The 18,890-nt window shown below is 53.9% G+C and overlaps 2 protein-coding genes across 3 annotated transcripts; both read right to left on the bottom strand.

The window, feature by feature from the left end:
- Positions 1–5,791: 5,791 nt before the first annotated feature.
- LOC130261498 (P2Y purinoceptor 1-like) lies at positions 5,792–8,680 on the bottom strand. The gene has a single exon (XM_056507806.1). The coding sequence runs from the start codon at positions 8,084–8,086 to the stop codon at positions 7,034–7,036; it is 1,053 nt and encodes a 350-aa protein (XP_056363781.1). The 5' UTR covers positions 8,087–8,680; the 3' UTR covers positions 5,792–7,033.
- A 2,370-nt stretch (positions 8,681–11,050) lies between these two features.
- On the bottom strand, positions 11,051–17,569 carry CCN5 (cellular communication network factor 5). 2 transcript variants are annotated; one of them, XM_056507808.1, is made up of 5 exons: positions 17,331–17,569; positions 14,886–15,102; positions 14,026–14,277; positions 13,642–13,835; positions 11,051–13,132 (listed from the first exon to the last, which is right to left on the bottom strand). In XM_056507808.1, the coding sequence occupies exons 1-5, from the start codon at positions 17,388–17,390 to the stop codon at positions 13,109–13,111; spliced, it is 747 nt and encodes a 248-aa protein (XP_056363783.1). In that variant the 5' UTR covers positions 17,391–17,569; the 3' UTR covers positions 11,051–13,108. The 2 variants fall into 2 exon arrangements, with proteins under 2 accessions (XP_056363783.1, XP_056363782.1); XM_056507807.1 differs by lacking the exon at positions 13,642–13,835 and having other exon boundaries at positions 17,331–17,564.
- Positions 17,570–18,890: the final 1,321 nt, after the last annotated feature.

Genomic DNA, 18,890 nt, shown 5'->3' with positions numbered 1-18,890 from the left:
GGGGCAGGGATGGGCTGTGCCATGCTGGGTGCCATGCAGTGAGCGCTCGGTGCCAAAGGTGCCTGCCGGAAGGGTGGGTGTGCTTACCGCGTCCCCATGGCACCACCCTTCCCAAAATGTCCCCGCCGTGGGCTGGAGGGGCAGGGGACAGCTCCTGTGCCTGCCTGGATGTGCTGCAGGGAGGAAGGGAGGCGGTTTCCCAGCTGAGCCCCACTCTGGCTGGGACGGGACCGGGGACAGCGGGGGCAGGGAGGACAGCCGGGGACAGCCGGGGACAGGATCGGGCACAGTCGGAGACAGGGAGGACAGTGGGGCACAGCAGGGGACAGCCGTGCACAGCCGGGGACAGCGGGGCACAGCCGGGGACAGCGGGGACAGGACCGGGGAGCTGAGCCGGTGGCGCGGGTGCTGCCGCAGTCCCGGCTGCGGCTCCCGGAGCTCCGATTCTTGGGCAAGCAGTTTACAGCGAATTGCTCCTTTCGATGATAAAAATAACCCGCTAGGAAACAAATCGGCCCCGGGACTTCAACTGGAGAAAAGTGCATTTATTAGTAAAACTCAAGATGTCCTTTCCTGTTTTTCTCTGAAGAACCGGTGCTGAGAGGTTGATTGAGCTTCCCAGCCAGGCACCGACTTATTTCAATGCAGGGTTTGATTCCTCCAAGATTCATTTTTCTTCCACTGCTAGCGATGCTCCATGGCTGGTCCCACACTCCACTGGCCAGAACAGCTCTGGGTTTGGGGCCACAAGCGATTTCCTGGCTAAGGGAGTTGTAAATGCCCTGTGAAAATGTTCCTGCGGCCCATGCCTGAGAGCACAGCGGGTTTCCAGTCGGGGATGAACAGAACAAAATAAAATATTTGTTTTCTCTTGCAGTCTAAGCACCATGTTAGGGACTTATTTCTTCCTCCACCTTAAAACTGCAGATTTTACTAAGCCTTGTTTATATACAAAGAGTTTCCAGTTGTTTCTCTCTAGGCTTTTCTCTGGAAGGACTAACTGGGGAGATAAGATATACCCTCTCTGAATTGCAAATGCAAAAATGTCGTGTGTTCGCTCAGCCCGGCTTCTTGCTCCCTGCTCCAGCCCTGGCCCTTTCTCTCCAGCCATGCTCAGGAGCTGTGTGGTACCTCGGACACATCAAATGGTGGCACAGGAATCACAGCTGTTCCAGGCATTGGGACGCCAGATCTGCCATGAATCAGTCAGAGGGAATTAAATTAACAATAGGCTTTTTTGGCACACCACCATTTCCAAGTAAATGGAAAAATAAACCAGAAGTTTCTCTGTGATCTGAAACATTTAACAGACTTTTAGGTCCTTTGTTTAAGTGTCTCTTGAGATGGGAGCTGAGCAGTGTCAGGTGGTGATGCTCTGGGTATCCCTTGGGCATCTCCACACAGGACCAGGCACAGACTCAGGGCGTGGCCATTTGGGGTTTCTGGCTTGAGAACCAGGTGTGAGCAGCCCCTTTATGGAGGCAAAGAGAAATTCCCCAGGCTGGGACTGGCAGGTGTGGCTGCAAGCCCAGCAGTCATTCCTGCTATGCCTTTGAGAGAGGATGTGTCCTGTACTCCCAGGCTGAGTCTGCTGGTGTGTCCATGGGCCACCCTCTGCTTCTACATGCCCCACTGGAAAGGGAAATAATGTTCCAGCTCGTGAAGCCTCTCTCCCTCACTGTGTGCTGTTGGTGTCTGCCTTGGGGCACCTGCTGGAGCTTTTCCCACATTCCAGCTCAGTGCAATGGGACAGTGGCTACAGGGATGGACCTGTTGTTTCAGCTTTGCACACATAAAGTTTCTTTCCTCCAACAGCCCTGAGGAAGCTGCAGCATCTCGTGATGGGTAGTGCAGACCTGCTGGGGTCTTGGATAGCCCCAGGCCCGTAGATGAGCTGCATCCCAAAGGAACAGCATCCCAAAAGAACTGCATCCCCATCTCCTCTGGAATCTCAGCATGGCCCTGTGTGGACAGCACTACACACCTTCAAAGGGAGATTTTTGCCTCCAAACCAAGTGAAACTTCATTCAGTGAGAATGCCTGGCTCTTGACATCCCCTCCAGTGAACCTGCCCCTGAGCTCTCCTCCGTGCCAGCAGCTTCCCATTGCCATGGGACTGTCTCCCCACTGCCTGGAGACATGGAGGCTCTGCAGAGTGAGTTGTGCTGGAAAGAGCAGACTGGGAGCTGTGGTGGGTGGTTCTCCCCACCTCTGCTGAGCACAGAGATGCACCTCTGCACCCCCACATGTGAGCAAAGACAGCCAGGACAGAGTTAATCTGTCTCTTGTCAGCATGGAAGCAGCTTTCCAAGGAGGAGCAGTGGTGCCTTTGGGAAGCCTGGGAGCTCTCTGATGCTCCTTAGGGTAAACTTTTTGCCCATAAGTCCAAACAAGCAGAAGAATTTCACACTGGCTGGGCTGTGCATTGGCACGAAGGGCTCTTCAGGGAGCCAGATTGGATCTGAGTGTCTCCTGCTCATGATAGAGCGGAGGTGTTGGGCAAAATTCAAATGATAGCTTCCTCCCAGGATTCTGAGGAGGCAGCACAGGTCGTGGTTCATTGAGCATCTCCTGGGGGTTTCTCACTGCCGCGCCTTGAGCAGAGATCCGAGGCAAAGGAGCGCTTGCTGCGGGGGATATTTAAAGGAATGGCGTGAAAAATGGCACAACTCTTTTATACCTGGGCTCGGCGAGTCCTCCAGATGCGTGCCCTCAGGGTGCAGCTTCAGCGGCTTTGTAGCGCACACACCGATGTGTGCCGGGGGGTGGAGGGGCTGGGGCTGGGGATGGAGGGGCCGGGGCTGGAGGGGCCGGGGATGGAGTGACCGGGGCTGGAGGGGCCGGGGCTGGAGCGGCCGGGGATGGAGTGACCGGGGCTGGGGATGCAGGGGTCAGGGATGGAGGGGCCGGGGCTGAGGCTGGCCGGGGCGGGCCGGAGCTCCTCGCTCTCACGCTCCTAGGTCCCTCGCAGCACGGCATTTATAACTGCACGCACTGCAGGAGTACTGTTGGACTGATGGCTTCACACAGCCAAGCTAGTGTTATTCTATTTCTGTGATTTGCTCTCTTCTGCACAAGCTGTTGGTCCCTCGGATGCCAAAGCACTCCATGTAGTATAGACAACGACTCAGATTTTTCTCTTTTATTAAAATATTCACCAACAACACCCCAGTGGCAGTGTATATTTACCATCTTTCCCAGTTCACCTGGATAATTGCACCTACTATTCCTTCCCAGTCGGATCGATACCCTTGGTAAATAAGATAACCTGTCAGCTCTGTTGTCATGCAGCCAAAGGTACTTTGGCAATAAAATTGTTTTGCTGGAGAAATAAATGCCTCTCACAGAATCTGAGGATGTTGTGACCTTTATTAGTGACCTGAATGACTCATCCCTTTATGTGTGTACACTGCAGCCTCCCACCACGCTGTAAAGGATGCCCCACAAAGTCCTGCTACTGTGTGCTTGGAGCAATGGGGAGCCACGTCCTGTGGGAGCCTCCTGCTCTGGCTGCTTCTCCTCCAGCTTCACACATGGTGTTCACACCTCTCCTGGGCCTGAGGGCTCTCCTGTTATGGCCATGTTTGTCCAACAGGGACCTGGACACCATCTCAATCCCATAGTGATGCCCCCAGCACCCCCAGCCCCTGTGTGCAGCAGCTGCTGCTCTCCTGGGCTGTGGAAGTCTCTGACACAAAGGCATGAGCCCACACTCTCAGCACAGGGCAGCCAACCCACACTTGTTTAGCAATCAGGGCTCCCTGATTGCTAAAACTGGCCATACCCACACCCCTGAACTGAGTCAGAGCCAGATTTTATCTAATGTGTGCAAAATGAAATAAAGAATTAATCAGAGTTGAGTTCTGTGCATTTAGATGTTGCTGATAGCAATATTTTCTTCTTGTAGAGTGTTTTGCATGCCAAAAAAAACCAAAACAGTTCTGCATTTTAGAGGAAGAAAGTGGTTGTACATCTGTGCATCTGTACGTGTGCCTGTTATTTCTGCCTGACTGGCTTCCCTGGGCTGTCAGCTCAAAAGTTCTCTGTAACATAACAAACCTTGGCTGTGTTTGCAACATATCCTCAACCAAGAGCAGTTTATTTAATGAAGAAAGAAATGCTGCCAAATTTCCAGGCTTGATCCTGATCCCCTTAGTGTCAGGAGAAGAATTCCCACCATGTTTGATTTATTGGTTGGGTCTAATTTCGGTAAAGGAATTAAAAATCTGCTTTCAGCTTGATTTTGCAGACAAGACCATTGCTCCATGCTGCTGTGCCAAAGGGGCTGTGGGAAAAGCACAGAGTGCAGGTGGGATTCCTCTCACTTGCTTTTAGACATCTTCAAGGTCTGGCAACAGATAGCCAAGGGAGGGAAAGAGGAATGTTCAGCTCCTCACAAGCCAGGAGCCCAAAAGGGGTGATGATTCAGGAGGCAATCATGGCACAGCTTCTCCAGTGGCACTGGCCCCTTCCTGCCAGCAGCAAATTCTTGTGTGTGGCCCTGCCAATTTCTGGCAGAGTGTTGGGAAAAGGGGAAGGAGGATTATGACAGCTCCCCACATTCCCTGCCTGTTTACCTACTCCCAAAAGTTCTTCCCATGCCAGAAGTGGGACCTGGGACAGACTGGGTGCTGCTCCAGGGATGATCCCACCCTCTGGTGCCAGAGAGAGCCCTGGGAGGATTTGAAGGGGGAGCAGGATCCTTGCAGTGCTCTCACACCTCCATGTCCCACAGAGAGCAACAGCTGCTCTTTGGGAGGGAAGCAACCTCCCTGGCAGTGAGGGCAGGAAAGAGGGATGGAGGAGGCAAGGCTGGAGGAAGGAGGATGGTTTCATTGCCCCATCACCAGCTGTGTGCCAGGGGTTGAGCCTTAATTACACACACACCTAATAAAGGGAAAGAACTCATTCCTTCCAGTTCTGATGGGAAGCAGCACTGAGAATCAAGTGGACTGTGAAGTTACAGATTAAAAAAATAATTAAAAATTCCACCCCAAATATCTCAGACATCAGCCTAACACACAGATCCTTACTCGCTTTTGCTTCTTGGATAGATACAGAACACAGAAAAATGTGCAGATTTATACTTGCAACCATCCCTGGGGCTCAGAGATGCTTCTTAGGACACAGATCTTTAAATCACTATTAAAAGTGAAGGGAGGGGGCACTGGAGAAGACAAGAGGACACATCTGGGCACAAGGATGTAGGGGGTGAGAGCAGAGTTTGCTGGCACTCCCTCCCCAGCATGCAGTGATGCTTTACTTCAATCAATCCTGCCCAAAGTGGGGGCAGGCACAGGGTGTCACAGCTCCCACAAGCTGTGGGAGCCAAGGCTGCTTCTGTGGGGACCTGTAGCTCTTAGACAGGATCCGTGTGTGACGATAGAAGAGCTGGACAGCTTTCAGGGGCGTGGGTGTTTGTTGCGGAAAGGAGAAGTGTTCAGAGCTCTGCAGAAGCCCAGATGTGGAGCACGTGTGCAAGGAGCAGGTCTGATCCTAATGTCTCAATCTTCCTACTACAGAGAGAGATCTCACTGGTGATTTTATGCTTTATCTTCTGTTTTTCCTCCCAGGTGGGAGCTGGACCCAGAGTTTGCTGGACCCCTGACTGGTACTGAGCAGACTCCTCAGTGTGTGCCTGTCACAGATCACTCTCCACCCACTGCAGTCTCCCAGCAGTTCCCTGTCTGCAGAGCACTGGGAGAATCATCACCACTCCCTGCTCCAACCTGCAGGCCAGCTGGCTCCCAGCTTCCCATAAAGCTTTAAAAGAAGCCAGACGACTCACAACTGAAAGCATGAGGTGTTTATTTGCACTGTAGACATATTAACTGCATGGAGAGACAGCCGTGCTCCCTCCACTGCCCAGCTAAGGTGGGTCTGTGTGAGGAGCAGCTGACAGAGATAAATGTCAGGAAAGGAGCACAACATCCGTCTGTGGGCAAGTGCTTTCCCAGAAAGGGCTGATTTTAACTCTCAGTCCACTTCCTTCAGCTAGGCTCCAAAAGCTGCTGTTGCTGCAAATCACATTATTGAATTGAAATGTTCAAGCTGTTTGTAGTGGGTAACATAAAGAACAAAAACCAAAATGCTGCTTGGAAGCCTCTGCTCAACCCAAAGATATCTGCAACCCCTGGTGATGACAGACAGCTGCCCTTGCTATCACACCCTGCTTTCACAAGTTTTCACACCAGTGCTGCTTCTCTTTTTACTTGCACATCTAATATTTACAAGTCGTATCTAACGCCTTCGCAAGGCTGGATGCAAGATGCAAGCACTCACCTGAAGATTTGCAAATTCTCCTGGCATTTTCCCACTGAAAGCAGGAGTTCAGGCTACTGTAGTCATTCACCTTCCAAAATAAAACTCCAACCAATCACCTTCAAAAACTTTAAAATGCCCATTTTGTTAGCTCTGCTATGTGCTCTTCCAAAAGAAAGGGAGTAATGCCAAAAACGTCTTTTTCTTCTGCAAAGGAGGTGGGCAGTAGAGGATCCCACAGATTCTGAAACAGTTCAGTCACCCAGGAACTGGAACAGCTTAGTAATGTACTTAAAACCTCATTTTTTAATGAATATTTCCATTTCCAAACCTCTTCCCCTCTCCTTAGGTGAAAGAAGGAATCCTGTCTCAAACCCATGTAGAGTAGAGTAGAGAGGATGCAGTGAAGGGACAAGGTGCCATTCCCTCCCATCCACCTCTCAGTCACAGAGGAGATGGGAAGCGAGGGGATGTTAACCAGCTCAGACTGCTGCATGAGAGGCTGGAGGGAAATACTTTGGACTGGAGCAAACGTGATCATCTCTTTCCATCTCCAGGCGTGCTGCAGGCAAAATGGCTGGGTTGAGTAGTTTTGCTTTTTAAATCTGGTCCCAGTTTTGTCCCTGATGCTGACAGTCCTGTCCATCCTTTGTGTGCATGGAGCCCATGATGCTGCTGTCACCATCTCTGCAAAGCAGGTGCCAAGGTGAGGGGCTGCCCCCAGGGAGAGGCCAAGCACAAGCTGGTGATGCAGAAGCAGGGGTTTCACGTGTCAGAGCTCATTAGAAGCCTTTCCATTACAAAGAATGGTGTCACTCTTCTTCTCAGCTGCCTGGCAAGAAGTTTTGCTCCCGAAGGATGACCTCAGGCACTGCCTGGCACTTTGGTGGATGGTCCTCACTCGTGACCACCAGTCTTTGCTGGTAACCACATAGAGCAGGGGGTTGAGAGCACTGTTGAGGCTGGCCAGGCCTCGAGTCACCTGGTAGGAAATGTAGACATCCTTTGAAGCCTGTGTGCAGGACCTTGGTGGTTGCCAGCGAAAAACCAAGTTGAGGTTTCTGAAGATGTGGTAGGGGAGGAAGCAGATGGAAAAAAGAACCATGACGAGAACCACTAGTGCAATGCTTCTCCTCCTGAGGCTGGAGTCCACGCTGTCGTTCCTGCAGAGCACAAACACCACGTGGCAGTAGCACCCGATGATGATGAGGAATGGGATGACAAACCCAGTCATGGTGACAGTAAAAGTGTAGGGCAAGTAAGTGCCCAGGTGCTCCTGCCCTGTCGTGTCATGGCACTGCGTCCCCGCATCATTCGTCTTGTTGAAGGCAAGATCAGGAGCTATCTGTGCAATGACCCACACCCAGACCGTGATGCTGAGCCACGCTGAAGAGGCGGCACCCTGGCACCCGCCCCGCGCCTTCAGCGGGTGCACGATGCCCAGGTAGCGGTGGATGCTGATGCAGGTGAGGAAGCCGATGCTGGCGTAGAGGTTGAGGTGGAAGAAGCTGCGGGTGAGGCGGCACCAGGCCTGCCCGAAGATCCACTGTCTGCCGTGCCGGTAGTAGCTGACGAGGAAGGGCAGGGTGCTGACATAGAGCAGGTCCGCCAGCCCCAGGTTGGCCACCAGCAGGCTAAGCGGCTGGCGGGCACCCTCGCGGCGCCCCGTGCAGAGGTGCCACAGCCCCAGCCCGTTGCCCAGCAGCCCCAGCGGGATCACGGTCAGGTACACGGCGGGCAGGAAGCGCTGGGCGAAGGCGGAATCCACGGGGCAAGGAGCCCGAGTGCCATTGCCGGGCCACGTGGAGAGCGCCTCCGCGGCCATGGGGCGCTGCGGGCTGGTGGTGACGGGAGCACCGCTGTCCTCGGGCTCGGGCTGCGGCTCGCCTCGGCTCTCCGCTCCCGTGGGACCCGAGGCTGCCGGACTTTCCCTGGGGCACGGGAGGATGTGCCGCAAGCAGCCCCAGCGGAGCTTCCGCCGCTCCCTGGGCGCCTCCCCCAGCCCACTTGAGGCACTCGGAGCCGGGCTCCGGGACACGCAGCCCCTTGGCTATTTTGGGTGCTGGGAGTGCCCGGAGCGAGCAGGAGGCAGGGAGCTGGCACAGGGATGTCTGAGGACGGGAGCCAGAGCTTGCGGACTGTTTCTGTTCTCCCCTACTCGCGGCCAGGAGAAACCTCCCAGCTTTCCAGAGCGGGGAATGGAAGGCTGCACCCCATGAGCCGCTCTATACCCGAGAGCCTTTTTCCCGGCTCCAATGCTCAGAAATACGGGGAGCAGAGGTAAGGAGGAGAGAGGCAGTGTTCCCGGGGCTCATGCTGCTCTCCGGGTGCCGCAGGCGGTGCCAGCAGGCAGAGCTGGACCCGGCTGTGTGCCCTGCACAGGCAGAGCAAGCCCTGCTCAGGAGCTGCCCCCTCCCTGCTCCTGCTGCCTACTTTACCTCCCTCCCCAAGCACAAAACCCCTTTCCCCGTTCCTCCTTGCAGCCGTCCCGAGCAGTGCGGGGAGGACGTGAGATGGTCCGTGCCCTTCCCTTCCTGTCACAGGGACCGTGAGGCAGGAGACACCCAGATACTGAGAAACTGGGGCAAGAACTGAAACCAGCGACCCCGAGGAAGGGCAGCCCCGATTGCATCGCTGAACAGCTGCTGCAGCACAAACGGGGCCAGAAATCACTCTGATCTGGAGACCAGGAGTTAACAGGGAAGCAATCAGCAAGGAGGTGTGCCCTGATAAGCCACAGGAAAACGACCTTGGGGAAATGACTTGATGTGAAAGGCTAGGCTGTGGAAGGGCCACAGCCGCCTGCTTTCCGAGAATTGAACCCGGGCAGGGAGTGGGAGGAGGCTGGTAGGTATCTCAGCAGCTGTGGGGAGGAGGAGGGGGAGGGGGAGGGAGAGGGGGAGGGGGAGGGAGGGGGAGGGCGAGTCCAGCTCAGCCATCCCCACTGCGCATCCATCCCTCCCTGGGAACAGCTGGACATCACCGCGGCTCGGGGGCACGGTGGGGAAGCCCAAGACGCAGATGTGGTGGTGGTTAGCTGGGTGTTGAGTACCAGTGTGTTTATTGACTTGGGAAAGCGCTTGCTGGAGCAGATAAGCCGTAGAAAACATTGTGTGTTATTTCCTGCCTGTGTTATAAAATCTCAGCACTATGCCGCCGAAGAGATGAAGTGCAAAAGGTTTCCATGTGGTGAAGATATGGCTTTTCTGCGGTTTGCAGAGCTGCTGGTGGTCTGTGCTCCTGGAGTGATAGCAGCAGCAGGAAGGAGTCCATGGGGGTGCACCGCACAGGGAAGTGATTCTCCGTTCTACCCTGCTCCTGCCCCCTTCACCTCCGTGCACTTCACCTGCTCCTGCAGCCTGGGCGTGGGGTGGGACTTGCAGAGCAGCTTTATGGAGGTTTGGAAGGGCAGCGAGAGGAGAGGAACAGACTGGGAGCAATTCCCTTTGTCCCGGAGCATCAACCTTTGGGGAAACTGAGGCAGAGCTGGCTAGGAGGACTTCTGTGATCATGGGAACGGTCATGAGCTGATGTCAACAATGAAGTCAAAGCTTTCCCTGTCCCCAGAAAGAAAGCTTGGAGCTGGTGCCTGTCGTGGGAAGAGAGGGGCAGGGCATGGGGAGCACTGCCCATGAATGGCTGGAGCCTCATGCCCTCCACATCTCCTGTTCCCTGGACCCCTTGGAGACACAAGCAGTTTTTCTCTTGTGCCTGCCTTCTGGGTTTTTTAGGTGTTCGCTTGGCCCATGGTTTCACTCACAATACAGGTGCCATGGTGCAAACATCCTGCATGGAGACACTCCCCTCTGGCTCCTGGCTCCTGGCTCTGGCAGGCAACAGCAGTGCTGGTGTCAGGATGAGAACACAGGGCCAAGACAGCTCCTGCAAACACGTAACCTGAATCATGTGATTCCAGGAAAAATAAAAAACCCATTTGATGCACTTAAATTTTTTTTTTATTTTTATTTTTTCCAATTGAACACTGCATTCCTGTGCTCAGTTTCTGGAAATGTTTTACTTTAATAAGGGGCTCATCTAGCCCTCTCTCACCCAACTCTATGCATTTAAAAATCATTACTTATGAGAATGGCTTGGAAAAGAAATTCTGATGCATGTTGTTTACTCATCCAGTATGATAGTTTTCCTTCAGCTGCTGCATGTGCTGGCACAGAAATGAGCTGTGATCTGCTGCTCATCTCTGGCTCAGGAGTGTGGATGGCAGATCCCAGGCTGAGTGCAGATGTGGCCTTGTGCCTTGAGGACAGGAGTGAAATTTCTTTTGGTTTGGCACATTATCTGCCAAGGAATATTTCTCTGTTGCCCCACATGAGCAGGCAAAGCCAGGACCCTGCGTCAGAGCCTCAAATAACCATGTTTCCAGGGTAGCAGGGCTTTAGAGGGAAATATTGCAAGACTGGCAATCAAATTGCAAGAGCTGATTTCCCTGTATTCATAGGAAAAAATAACTCTGATTTAATTGGAATCATTAATTCATTATTTAGATGCTTAGTGAATCAGGGAAACATTCTGCAGGGGAAAAAAAAGATAATTATAGCAGAGGTATGTTGAGTCATTTGTTTGAGATTGGAATTGCATGTTGCTGTCTGAAAAGTAAGCTTCTGATTTTTACCATCACCCAGAGGTGGCTTTGCAGGATCTGGGAGTGTGTGACAGCCCTGGCAGCTCACCTGGTCTTGGTGGCTGAGTCCCAACATGCTCAAAACAAGAACTGGCTTAAAACCAGGATTTTCAGTACCCACAACATGCTTTATCCATGTCAATCAAAAAACCTGGTAGTTTTGAAGTCTCCATGAGCTTTAGGTCACCACTTGTTTGGCATGGCCCCCAGAGAACTAGAAAAGTCAACCAAAGCTGTTTGTTCTGTGATTTGCTGTCTGCGGGAGATTCACCATGTGCCTGTATCAAACAGAATTAATGATTTGTATTCAGGCTGAGCACCAGATGATTGCAGTAAATAATTCTCTTTGTAGGCAATGTTTTACTGCGAGAGCAGTGAGGCTTCTTTTTTTCTTTCTCTTTTTATTTTTCCCCCCAAGAGGTGACTGAACCACATCCTTGACTTTCATTTTATTTTCAGTTCCTGCAAGGCTTGAGAGAGTGGGTGAGTTGCCTTGGCCCTGCTGCCTTTTCTGCTGCTGCTGGGGAGGCTTTTCCTTGGGCTGGAGAGAGTAGCTCCCCTGCCATGCAGCCTTTTGCCCCTTCACCTCCAGATCTGCCCTGGCCAGTAGTCAGCTGGTGATGGTGTTTGCATCATGCTGGGGAAATCCCAGTCTGGGGGAACTAGGGGAAGTGTGGGCCTGGCAGTAGGAGGGATGAGCTGGAGGGGAGTTTGGGCATTGATTTTTTGGGAGGCTGAGAGGAGGCTGTGCCTGTGGCTGCAGGTGCAGCAGCAGTGCAGTAGTGCCATGCCCTGCCTTGCTTCCTACCCATCCCAACACTGGAGACCTGGGCACTGCTATGGCCAGGGCTGTGCCAGCAGCAGAGCTTATGGCTGGGTAAGAGTGAAGGGTTTAAACCAGGATATAATAAACTTTAATAATATGTTCAGTGTTTTAATTCACTTTTTTTTTTTTTCTTTTTCCTTCTCTTAGGTCAGTCTAAGCAGCCTGAATTGAGGTGCCTCAAGCTGCCCCACCCTGTACCAGGACTTTCCTGCATCCACCGAGCTGGTCTTGAACAGTAGCACTGGGCTCACCCTGCAAAGACAAGCTCCGCACCTGGATGAGCACATCTTTATTTTTAGTTCCAGAAATACGCATCTAAGTCCATCTCTCACCTGGACACGCCACAGCTCCTTCCAGCCTCCCTTCCCGCGGTGGAACGCGCGTTCCCTCTGCACATCTGTGCGAGGCCGTTAGAGGGCATTTGGGTTTCACTTCCCATCACCAAGAAGGACTTTTTACTGCGGGAAAGTACAGCCAGAGCAGCTCTCCTGCATGGCTGGAGCAGCTCCAGCCCGTCGGGAGGCGGCACCGACTCATCTTTGCGATTTGTTTTGCCTTTTTCCCGCTTTCCCCTGTCCCCGGCTCGCGGGGAATTGTGCTTGGATGGCGGGCGGTATGTCTGGTGCGCCGGGCGGAGTCTTCGCTGTCTGAGCTCTTCGCTGGCCGAAGCCCTGCCAAACCATCAGCGCTTTGGAGAGGAGGAGGCCAGGCAGAGCGGGAAGGCTCGTGTTTATTCTGGAGGGATGAGGGGAAGGTGAATTAGAGCTGCCATCAGGAGCAGCCTGCCCATGCCCGGGAAGGAGGCTGCTGGGTTGCAGGGGGTACCATGGACTGGCTGAGCTCCTGCGTGGTCCAGCAGCTCAGCCTGGTGTGGCAGTGATTCATGGGGTGCAGCTTGATGACCAGCTCCCTCCCTGTGGGCTGGGTATGAAGCTTCCTTCCAGGGATTTTGGCTTCCAGGTGCTGGACATGGTCTCTCTTGAAGTCCCTGCAAAGCAGAGCTGCATGATGTGGCAGAGAAGCAGCATGACCCCTTCAGAAGCCCCACTGATCCAGGAAAGGACCAATTCCTGGTTTCTCAGGTGTGTTTATGCTTGGAGCAGAATTTCCCCGTTTCATTCAGCCTAAGGAACTCGGAATGCTGCCCAGTAACTCTGCCTGGGGCAGAGGGCTGGGGTGTACAAAGGAGGCAGATGATTGGTGACACTGGGATCTTGTTCTCTTGTTCCCAGCCTCATTTGCAGCCAAAGTTGATAATTTCGTCTCTGTTTTCCCAATGGAAACATCCTCCATCTTCACCATAACCACAGTGCCATGGGTTTGTGCCAGACTCTTTGCTAGGATGAGGCATTGGCTCCAGGGTGAATCCGGGGTGGGCACAGCTACAAACGAGCTCCTCTTCCCCTCTGGAAAGGCAGAATGGGGATCAGTGGGGAGATGGAGAGGGGTGGTGGTGTGTCCCCACAGCTGGGGAGCAGAGCCACATGGCAGTGACAATACAGGGGGAAAGAAGTGGCCAGAAAGTGCCACCTTCATGCCAGAAAGGCAGGTTAGCACTATGTCCACACTGGGGTTGTGTCAGGCTGATAAACGGGTGGCAGAGCCACCTCCCGGCTATGCCCAGGGAGCCCGGCAGGAGCTGCAAATCCATCTCTGGCCATAGGGGCAGCCGGAGCTTGCCTGTGTGAGATCCACAGTGCTCTTGGATTCAGACATTCAGAGACCCCAACATTCTGCTCTGCACCTGCCATCGGCTGTTTCCCAAGCACAGTTTCAGGGGATGTTCACGTGTTCCTGAGACACGGTCAGCTCACGGCTGAGGGGGGCTGATGGGGGCCCGGAGGCATGTGGGGCACTTCCCTTGGTCACTCAGACGCGGTGCCCGGGGGCAGCAGCTCCCCCAGCCCAGACTCACCGCGGGGAACGCTGCCGGCAGGGCCGGGCAGAGTCGGAGCATGCAAAGCCGCCTCTGGCTCTCCAGCCGGCAGTAGCGGTTCTGGTTGGACACGCGGGTGGCAAAGCCCAGCCCGCAGGTGGCGGAGCAGGCGCTCCACTCCGTGCCCCACTCCTGGCAGGGGTGTCGCAGCAGCGGGGACACTGCCCCGGGGACTGCAAGAAACGACACGAGGGGGGGAAAAGGATGGTTGGAGTAGGTGCTGTGCAGTTCCCTGTGGTGCTGCAGGCACATCCCTGGGCGGCAGATAAACGTGCGAGGTGTCTCCTTCTGAGAAGGGGGGGGAAGGGGCCATCTCCAGAGACTGGCGTGGGCATCCCCTTCCTGAAGCTGCCTGCATCTCACCTGCTCTGGCATCCCGGAGGAGGTGCTGGTCCTGGGCTGCACAGACCCACTCGGGGCAGCACTTCCCCAGGATCTCCACGCGCCGGGGGTGGGGGCAGTCCGGGGTGGGCAGCCGAACATCCTCCTGGCACAGCGGGATGCAGTTGAAGCCCCCGTCCAAGCAGTGGCACTGAATTTTGCAGCTGGGCTGGAAAATCTCCCCATCTCGATAGACTCGGCCGTTCACCTCGCAGCCCTCCTCATCGTCTTCAACTGCAAGTGACAGCCGGGGAGCCCGTAAGGGACAGTGACAGAGAGATGGGGATGGCAGGGATAGTGCTGGGGTGACTGTGGGGCTGAAAAAAGGGATTGAAGTGGGGGGACCACAGAAGTGACTGAGTGGTGTGCAGGGCAGACATGGGAATGCAGCAGCATATTCACCACCCAACCTCCCCCCCATCCTCATCTCTCTGTTTATTCAAAGCAACAGCTCACAAGCTGTGAGAGCCTCCCCACCCTTTGGTTCTGATCCTGCCTTCAGGCTTTCTGGCTAGGAAAAGTTTATCTGAGATTTCTCTGCAGGACTCCCAGGCTCCAGGCTTGGCTGGGTGACTGCAGCATCCCTGGGACCCCCCTGTCCATTCTCACTGAAACTACCCTGAATTCCCAATCAGAAAGCAGCACAAGAGCTGGCAGGAGATGGGTCACAGCCCCGTGGCTAAGCTGCATGTATCCTCCTCAGGAAAGCTGCTTTCCTAGCTCTAAACACTTCCCTGGTGGTGCTGCGGGATGCCTGTAGCCATGTGAGGTCATGACTGGAGCTGGGCTGTGTGCTGGAGTGCGCGGGTATCCCCAGGGAAAATGGGCACCCCTGTGCTCACAGTTGCAGGTGCCTCCTGTCCCTGCAGATGCTGAGCTGTAGTCACAGACGAGCCCCTGGCTCTGGTCACACACGTGCAGGAAGTCGCAGGACTCTCCCAGGCGTCGGGCACAGATTTTGCAGCAGCCACACCCATCCAGGACCAATGGGGACCCGCGGGGACAGTGGGGTGGCACCCAGGGGCAGTAGCATGGTCTCCGGCACAGCTGGGCACAAACCTGCGGAGGCAAAGCTGAATCCATACAGGTGGTTTTTGGCTGCTTTGTCACTGGGACAGCCCGGTAATCTTGTCTCAGTCATGGGGGCAGATTTTTGATGGAGGGAGGTTCTGCAAATCCATGGGAATATCTCAGACCATCCTGGAAAGCTACTATCCTCTTTAAAGGGCACCTAGGGAAAACCACGGAGTATCAAGGATGCTCAGAGGCACAGCACTCTGCAAGATGGTGACTTTAATGTGCCACTGCTCTGAAGACACAGGAGGAAGACACATGGAGCTACAGGCTCCCAGGCAGTGGTGGTTATTTAATGAGGTCAGCAGCCCCAAGCAGCCCAGTGGGAGAGAGGAAGGGAGGGATGGAAAGCTGCCCACACCCATGCCTGCCCCCAAGGCAGCAGGCTGTGCCCAGCTGGACAGGTGGCTTTGCAGGGACTGAATTCGCATGGTGAGTGCACAGCACCTCACTCCTAGCAGTCTTAAGAGTTGTCATTCAAGCCAAGAAACAGGACATTGCATCAGCAGTGGGGATCTGAAGCCAGGCAGACCTCACTGCAATCCTCACTGCTCCAGCTGCATCCTCTGCTTGTCCCTGGCTGCAGCATCCTCACCTGGGCTGACCCACTGGGTGAGGAGCCCGGAGACAGGCACGTTTTCAAGGACTGGGAGCTGTTTTCCCTCGTGGCTAGACTAAGTAATCACCTTGGCAGGGCTCAGCCAGCTTGCCTGCTCAGCCAGTTGTCTGCCAGGGAGGTGCCCATGGGAGTTCACCTGGGCAGGTGGATGTTTGTACCCTTGGCTCATCCTTGCACAACCACTCTGGCACCACCAGCTTTTTCAGGCAGCTCTTGAGCTCTCATCATGTCACATAAGACAGAGATGAAGCCATGAGAGTTGGCTCTGCAGTTTGGAAGTGAATCCTTTGCCAGTACTGGCCTGACAGTGCATGTGAGCCCCCTAGCAGCCCTGCTGCTCAGCACCATGCACATGCTGCTGGCTGCAGGGCCAGTGTGTGCAGCACAGCAAACATGCAACCAAAACATTCATCCCTGCCCTGCTCCAGGTACTGGTGTGACTGCTGAGTCAGGAGAGCGATGGGTTCAGCCAGACCATGTAGGTTTTAGATACCACTTTTCTTTTTCTTTCAGGTTCTCCCTGTGGCATCAGGTCTGACATGATGAAAGAGAAAAGCTACTGCTCCTCTATCTATTCCCCATTTGCAGCAGTTCAGATGCTTCTCATGGGGCTGTAGAAGTGTCAGTGCCAGTAATTGGAGTTAAAATATATCCAAAATGGATTGGGTAATCTGAGTCTTGTTCTAGCTCTGACAGTGAGCAGCATTATTAATGTGACAGGGACTTAGAGACTGGCTGTGGTGGCCAGGTTTGAGCTGGCAGCACGATGGTCCTTGGTGATTCTCCAGGCACTCATGAGCACCTGGGGCAAGAATCATTGCTCTGTTACAACTTACCCAGGCAGCCAAGGGCATTTTTCATCTCTCAGGAGGTTGTTATTACAAATTGATGTTTTAGAAAGATTAGCCAAGCCATAAATCCATTTCTCCCTGCTTGTAATTTACTTGTCTTTAGATGACAATGCGACTCCTGTCAGAGATCTGAACTTTCTGGGAAAAGAGTCAAATAGGCACGACATTGCCACAACGTCCCTGCATGGGGATTCAAGCAGCAATTGGAACTCGGAGCAAAGATGCCCCAAATTTTTCAACATTCCTGTTCTCTGCACAGGCAAATATTTTCACACAGAGTCTAAGAGAAAAAAAAAAAAAAAAAAAAAATCTCTACAACAACCCAAATCCCATCAGAGGCTCTAGCTTGGCTTGAGCGTTCCAAGAAGTGGGGAGAACTGAGTAATGGCAGGGCTGGTGCTGGTGGCTTGGCCTCTGCCTCGGGAGCCTGGGTGAGGATGGAGGAGCCTGGGGGAGCCTGGAGGAGCCGCTACCGCCCAGCTGCGGCTCGCTGGCTCGGGGACACTGAGAGCAGCCCAGCCCGGAGAGGCGCAGGGACGGCGAGCAGCGCATTGCATTGCTGGCATTCCTGCGTGCTCCAGGGACTCGCTCAGCGGAGCCTCGGGCCCAGGAGCACTCAGACCCTGCTGTTGCATCCCAAACACCTCTGCCCTTGCATCAGCACAGCCTCCTGCCAGTCCCTCCCGAACCCCGCTTTGCCAGAACCGGGTGCTCCACGGCTAAAGCTGCCCCATCTCCCTTACCTTGGAGAGAATGCAGAGCAGGGAGAGAAAGACGAGCTGCTTCTCCAGCTGGAGCCTCATGGTGCTCTGCCCTGTGCCACTTCAGCACATCACCCCCTAGGCAGTTTGGAGGCAGTGGCGTGTTCAGGTTTTAAAGCCCAGAGTAGGTCCTGCTGGTGTTTATACTCTCCCTGCTCTGATGTCACTCACAGGCTCCAATATAAACATGAGTAGGTTTGGACAAGCCTCAAGATTTTTCTTTTTTTTCCTTTCTTTTTTTTTTTTTTTCCAGCCCACATTCCAGCTGCCATTTCCACTCTTCTCAAGGTGAGAATATGCTGTCCACCAAGACAAGGAGTGAAGGGAAGGGATGCTGTGCTGTCCCTGGAGATCCAGGCTGGTGGGGTGATTCCCTCCCTTCTAGCCTGGGAGGGAAGCTTCATGCCCTATCCTACTGATCAAGGTCTGCCCAGGCAGAGCTGGTATATTCCTCCTGGGATTTGAAGGGATTTTCAGGACTGTCCCTGCTGCTGCTGTGGATTCAATGTCCTGACCAGGCAGCAGCAGGACACCCACCCCTGTATTTAATGCTGCATCTAGTCCATGGCAGGCTGGGGAAGAGGGTCAGTCACCCAAAGGAGCTGGAAATTAATTTGCTGTGGTGGTGGTTGGTGCTGCCACATCATCCCCATCCTGAGAGGGACTGTGGCCACCTGGGGAGGCTGCTGGGGCGGGGTGGTTGGATGCACATCCAATGGTGTTGCATTGTCCTGTGTACCTCATGCAGAGAAGACTGCAGTCTGACCCTGCTGATTTCAAGCCTTGCAAATGCAAATTCAGCCCCTGAAGTGTTATGATCATCTTAATCAATTGTGAAGACTAGATATCCAAGTTTGGGGAAGGAAAGCTGATGCTCAGCCTTTGCATCCCAATGCTTTCTCAGTCTGCCCTGTGCAAGTTTTTCTCTTGTCCCCAGTGACTGAGGATGTGAGGCTTTTAGGAAAGACAAACCTAAGCACCTCAACACCTACACTAGACAAAGCCACTTCTCCATATTCCCATTCCCCAGATCTTATCATGAGATGTGAGGGGACAATTTGTGAGCCCAGAGCTCAAGAGAGAGGCTTGAGCATAAGGATGCCGGATGTCCTGCAGCTCTCCCTGGCTCCACCCCTGCCCTTCCTGGTGGCTGTGCACAGACTCCCTGTATCACTCAGGCATGAGGAGAACTGCTGCTGGATACCAGGTATGTGCTGGCAAACACACAGGAGGTGCTGGCTGCTGTAAGCAGGACATCAAAACCATGCAACTAAGAGTGATGACCCATCTCTCCTTCCAGCCTTTTTTTCTTTCTGATTTGCTTTTGTGAAGCAGTTTCTCTGTCACATGAGCAGCAATCCTGACTTCAGCTCCGTGCTTGCCAGAGCCTGGAAGCCAGGGCATGGAGCAGGGTGGGCACAGCAGGGAGGAGCACAGACTGATCTCTCACACCACCACCCCAAATCTCTGCTTTGGCTGTGCTTCATTAGCTGCAGCCAGGCTGCTAAGGAGGTCAGGGCAGCTTGTGGGAATACCAGGACA

This window comes from Oenanthe melanoleuca, chromosome 20 (genome assembly GCF_029582105.1).
Source record: "Oenanthe melanoleuca isolate GR-GAL-2019-014 chromosome 20, OMel1.0, whole genome shotgun sequence".
NCBI classification, from domain to species: domain Eukaryota; kingdom Metazoa; phylum Chordata; class Aves; order Passeriformes; family Muscicapidae; genus Oenanthe; species Oenanthe melanoleuca.
This window is presented reverse-complemented; position numbering and strand designations above follow the sequence as displayed.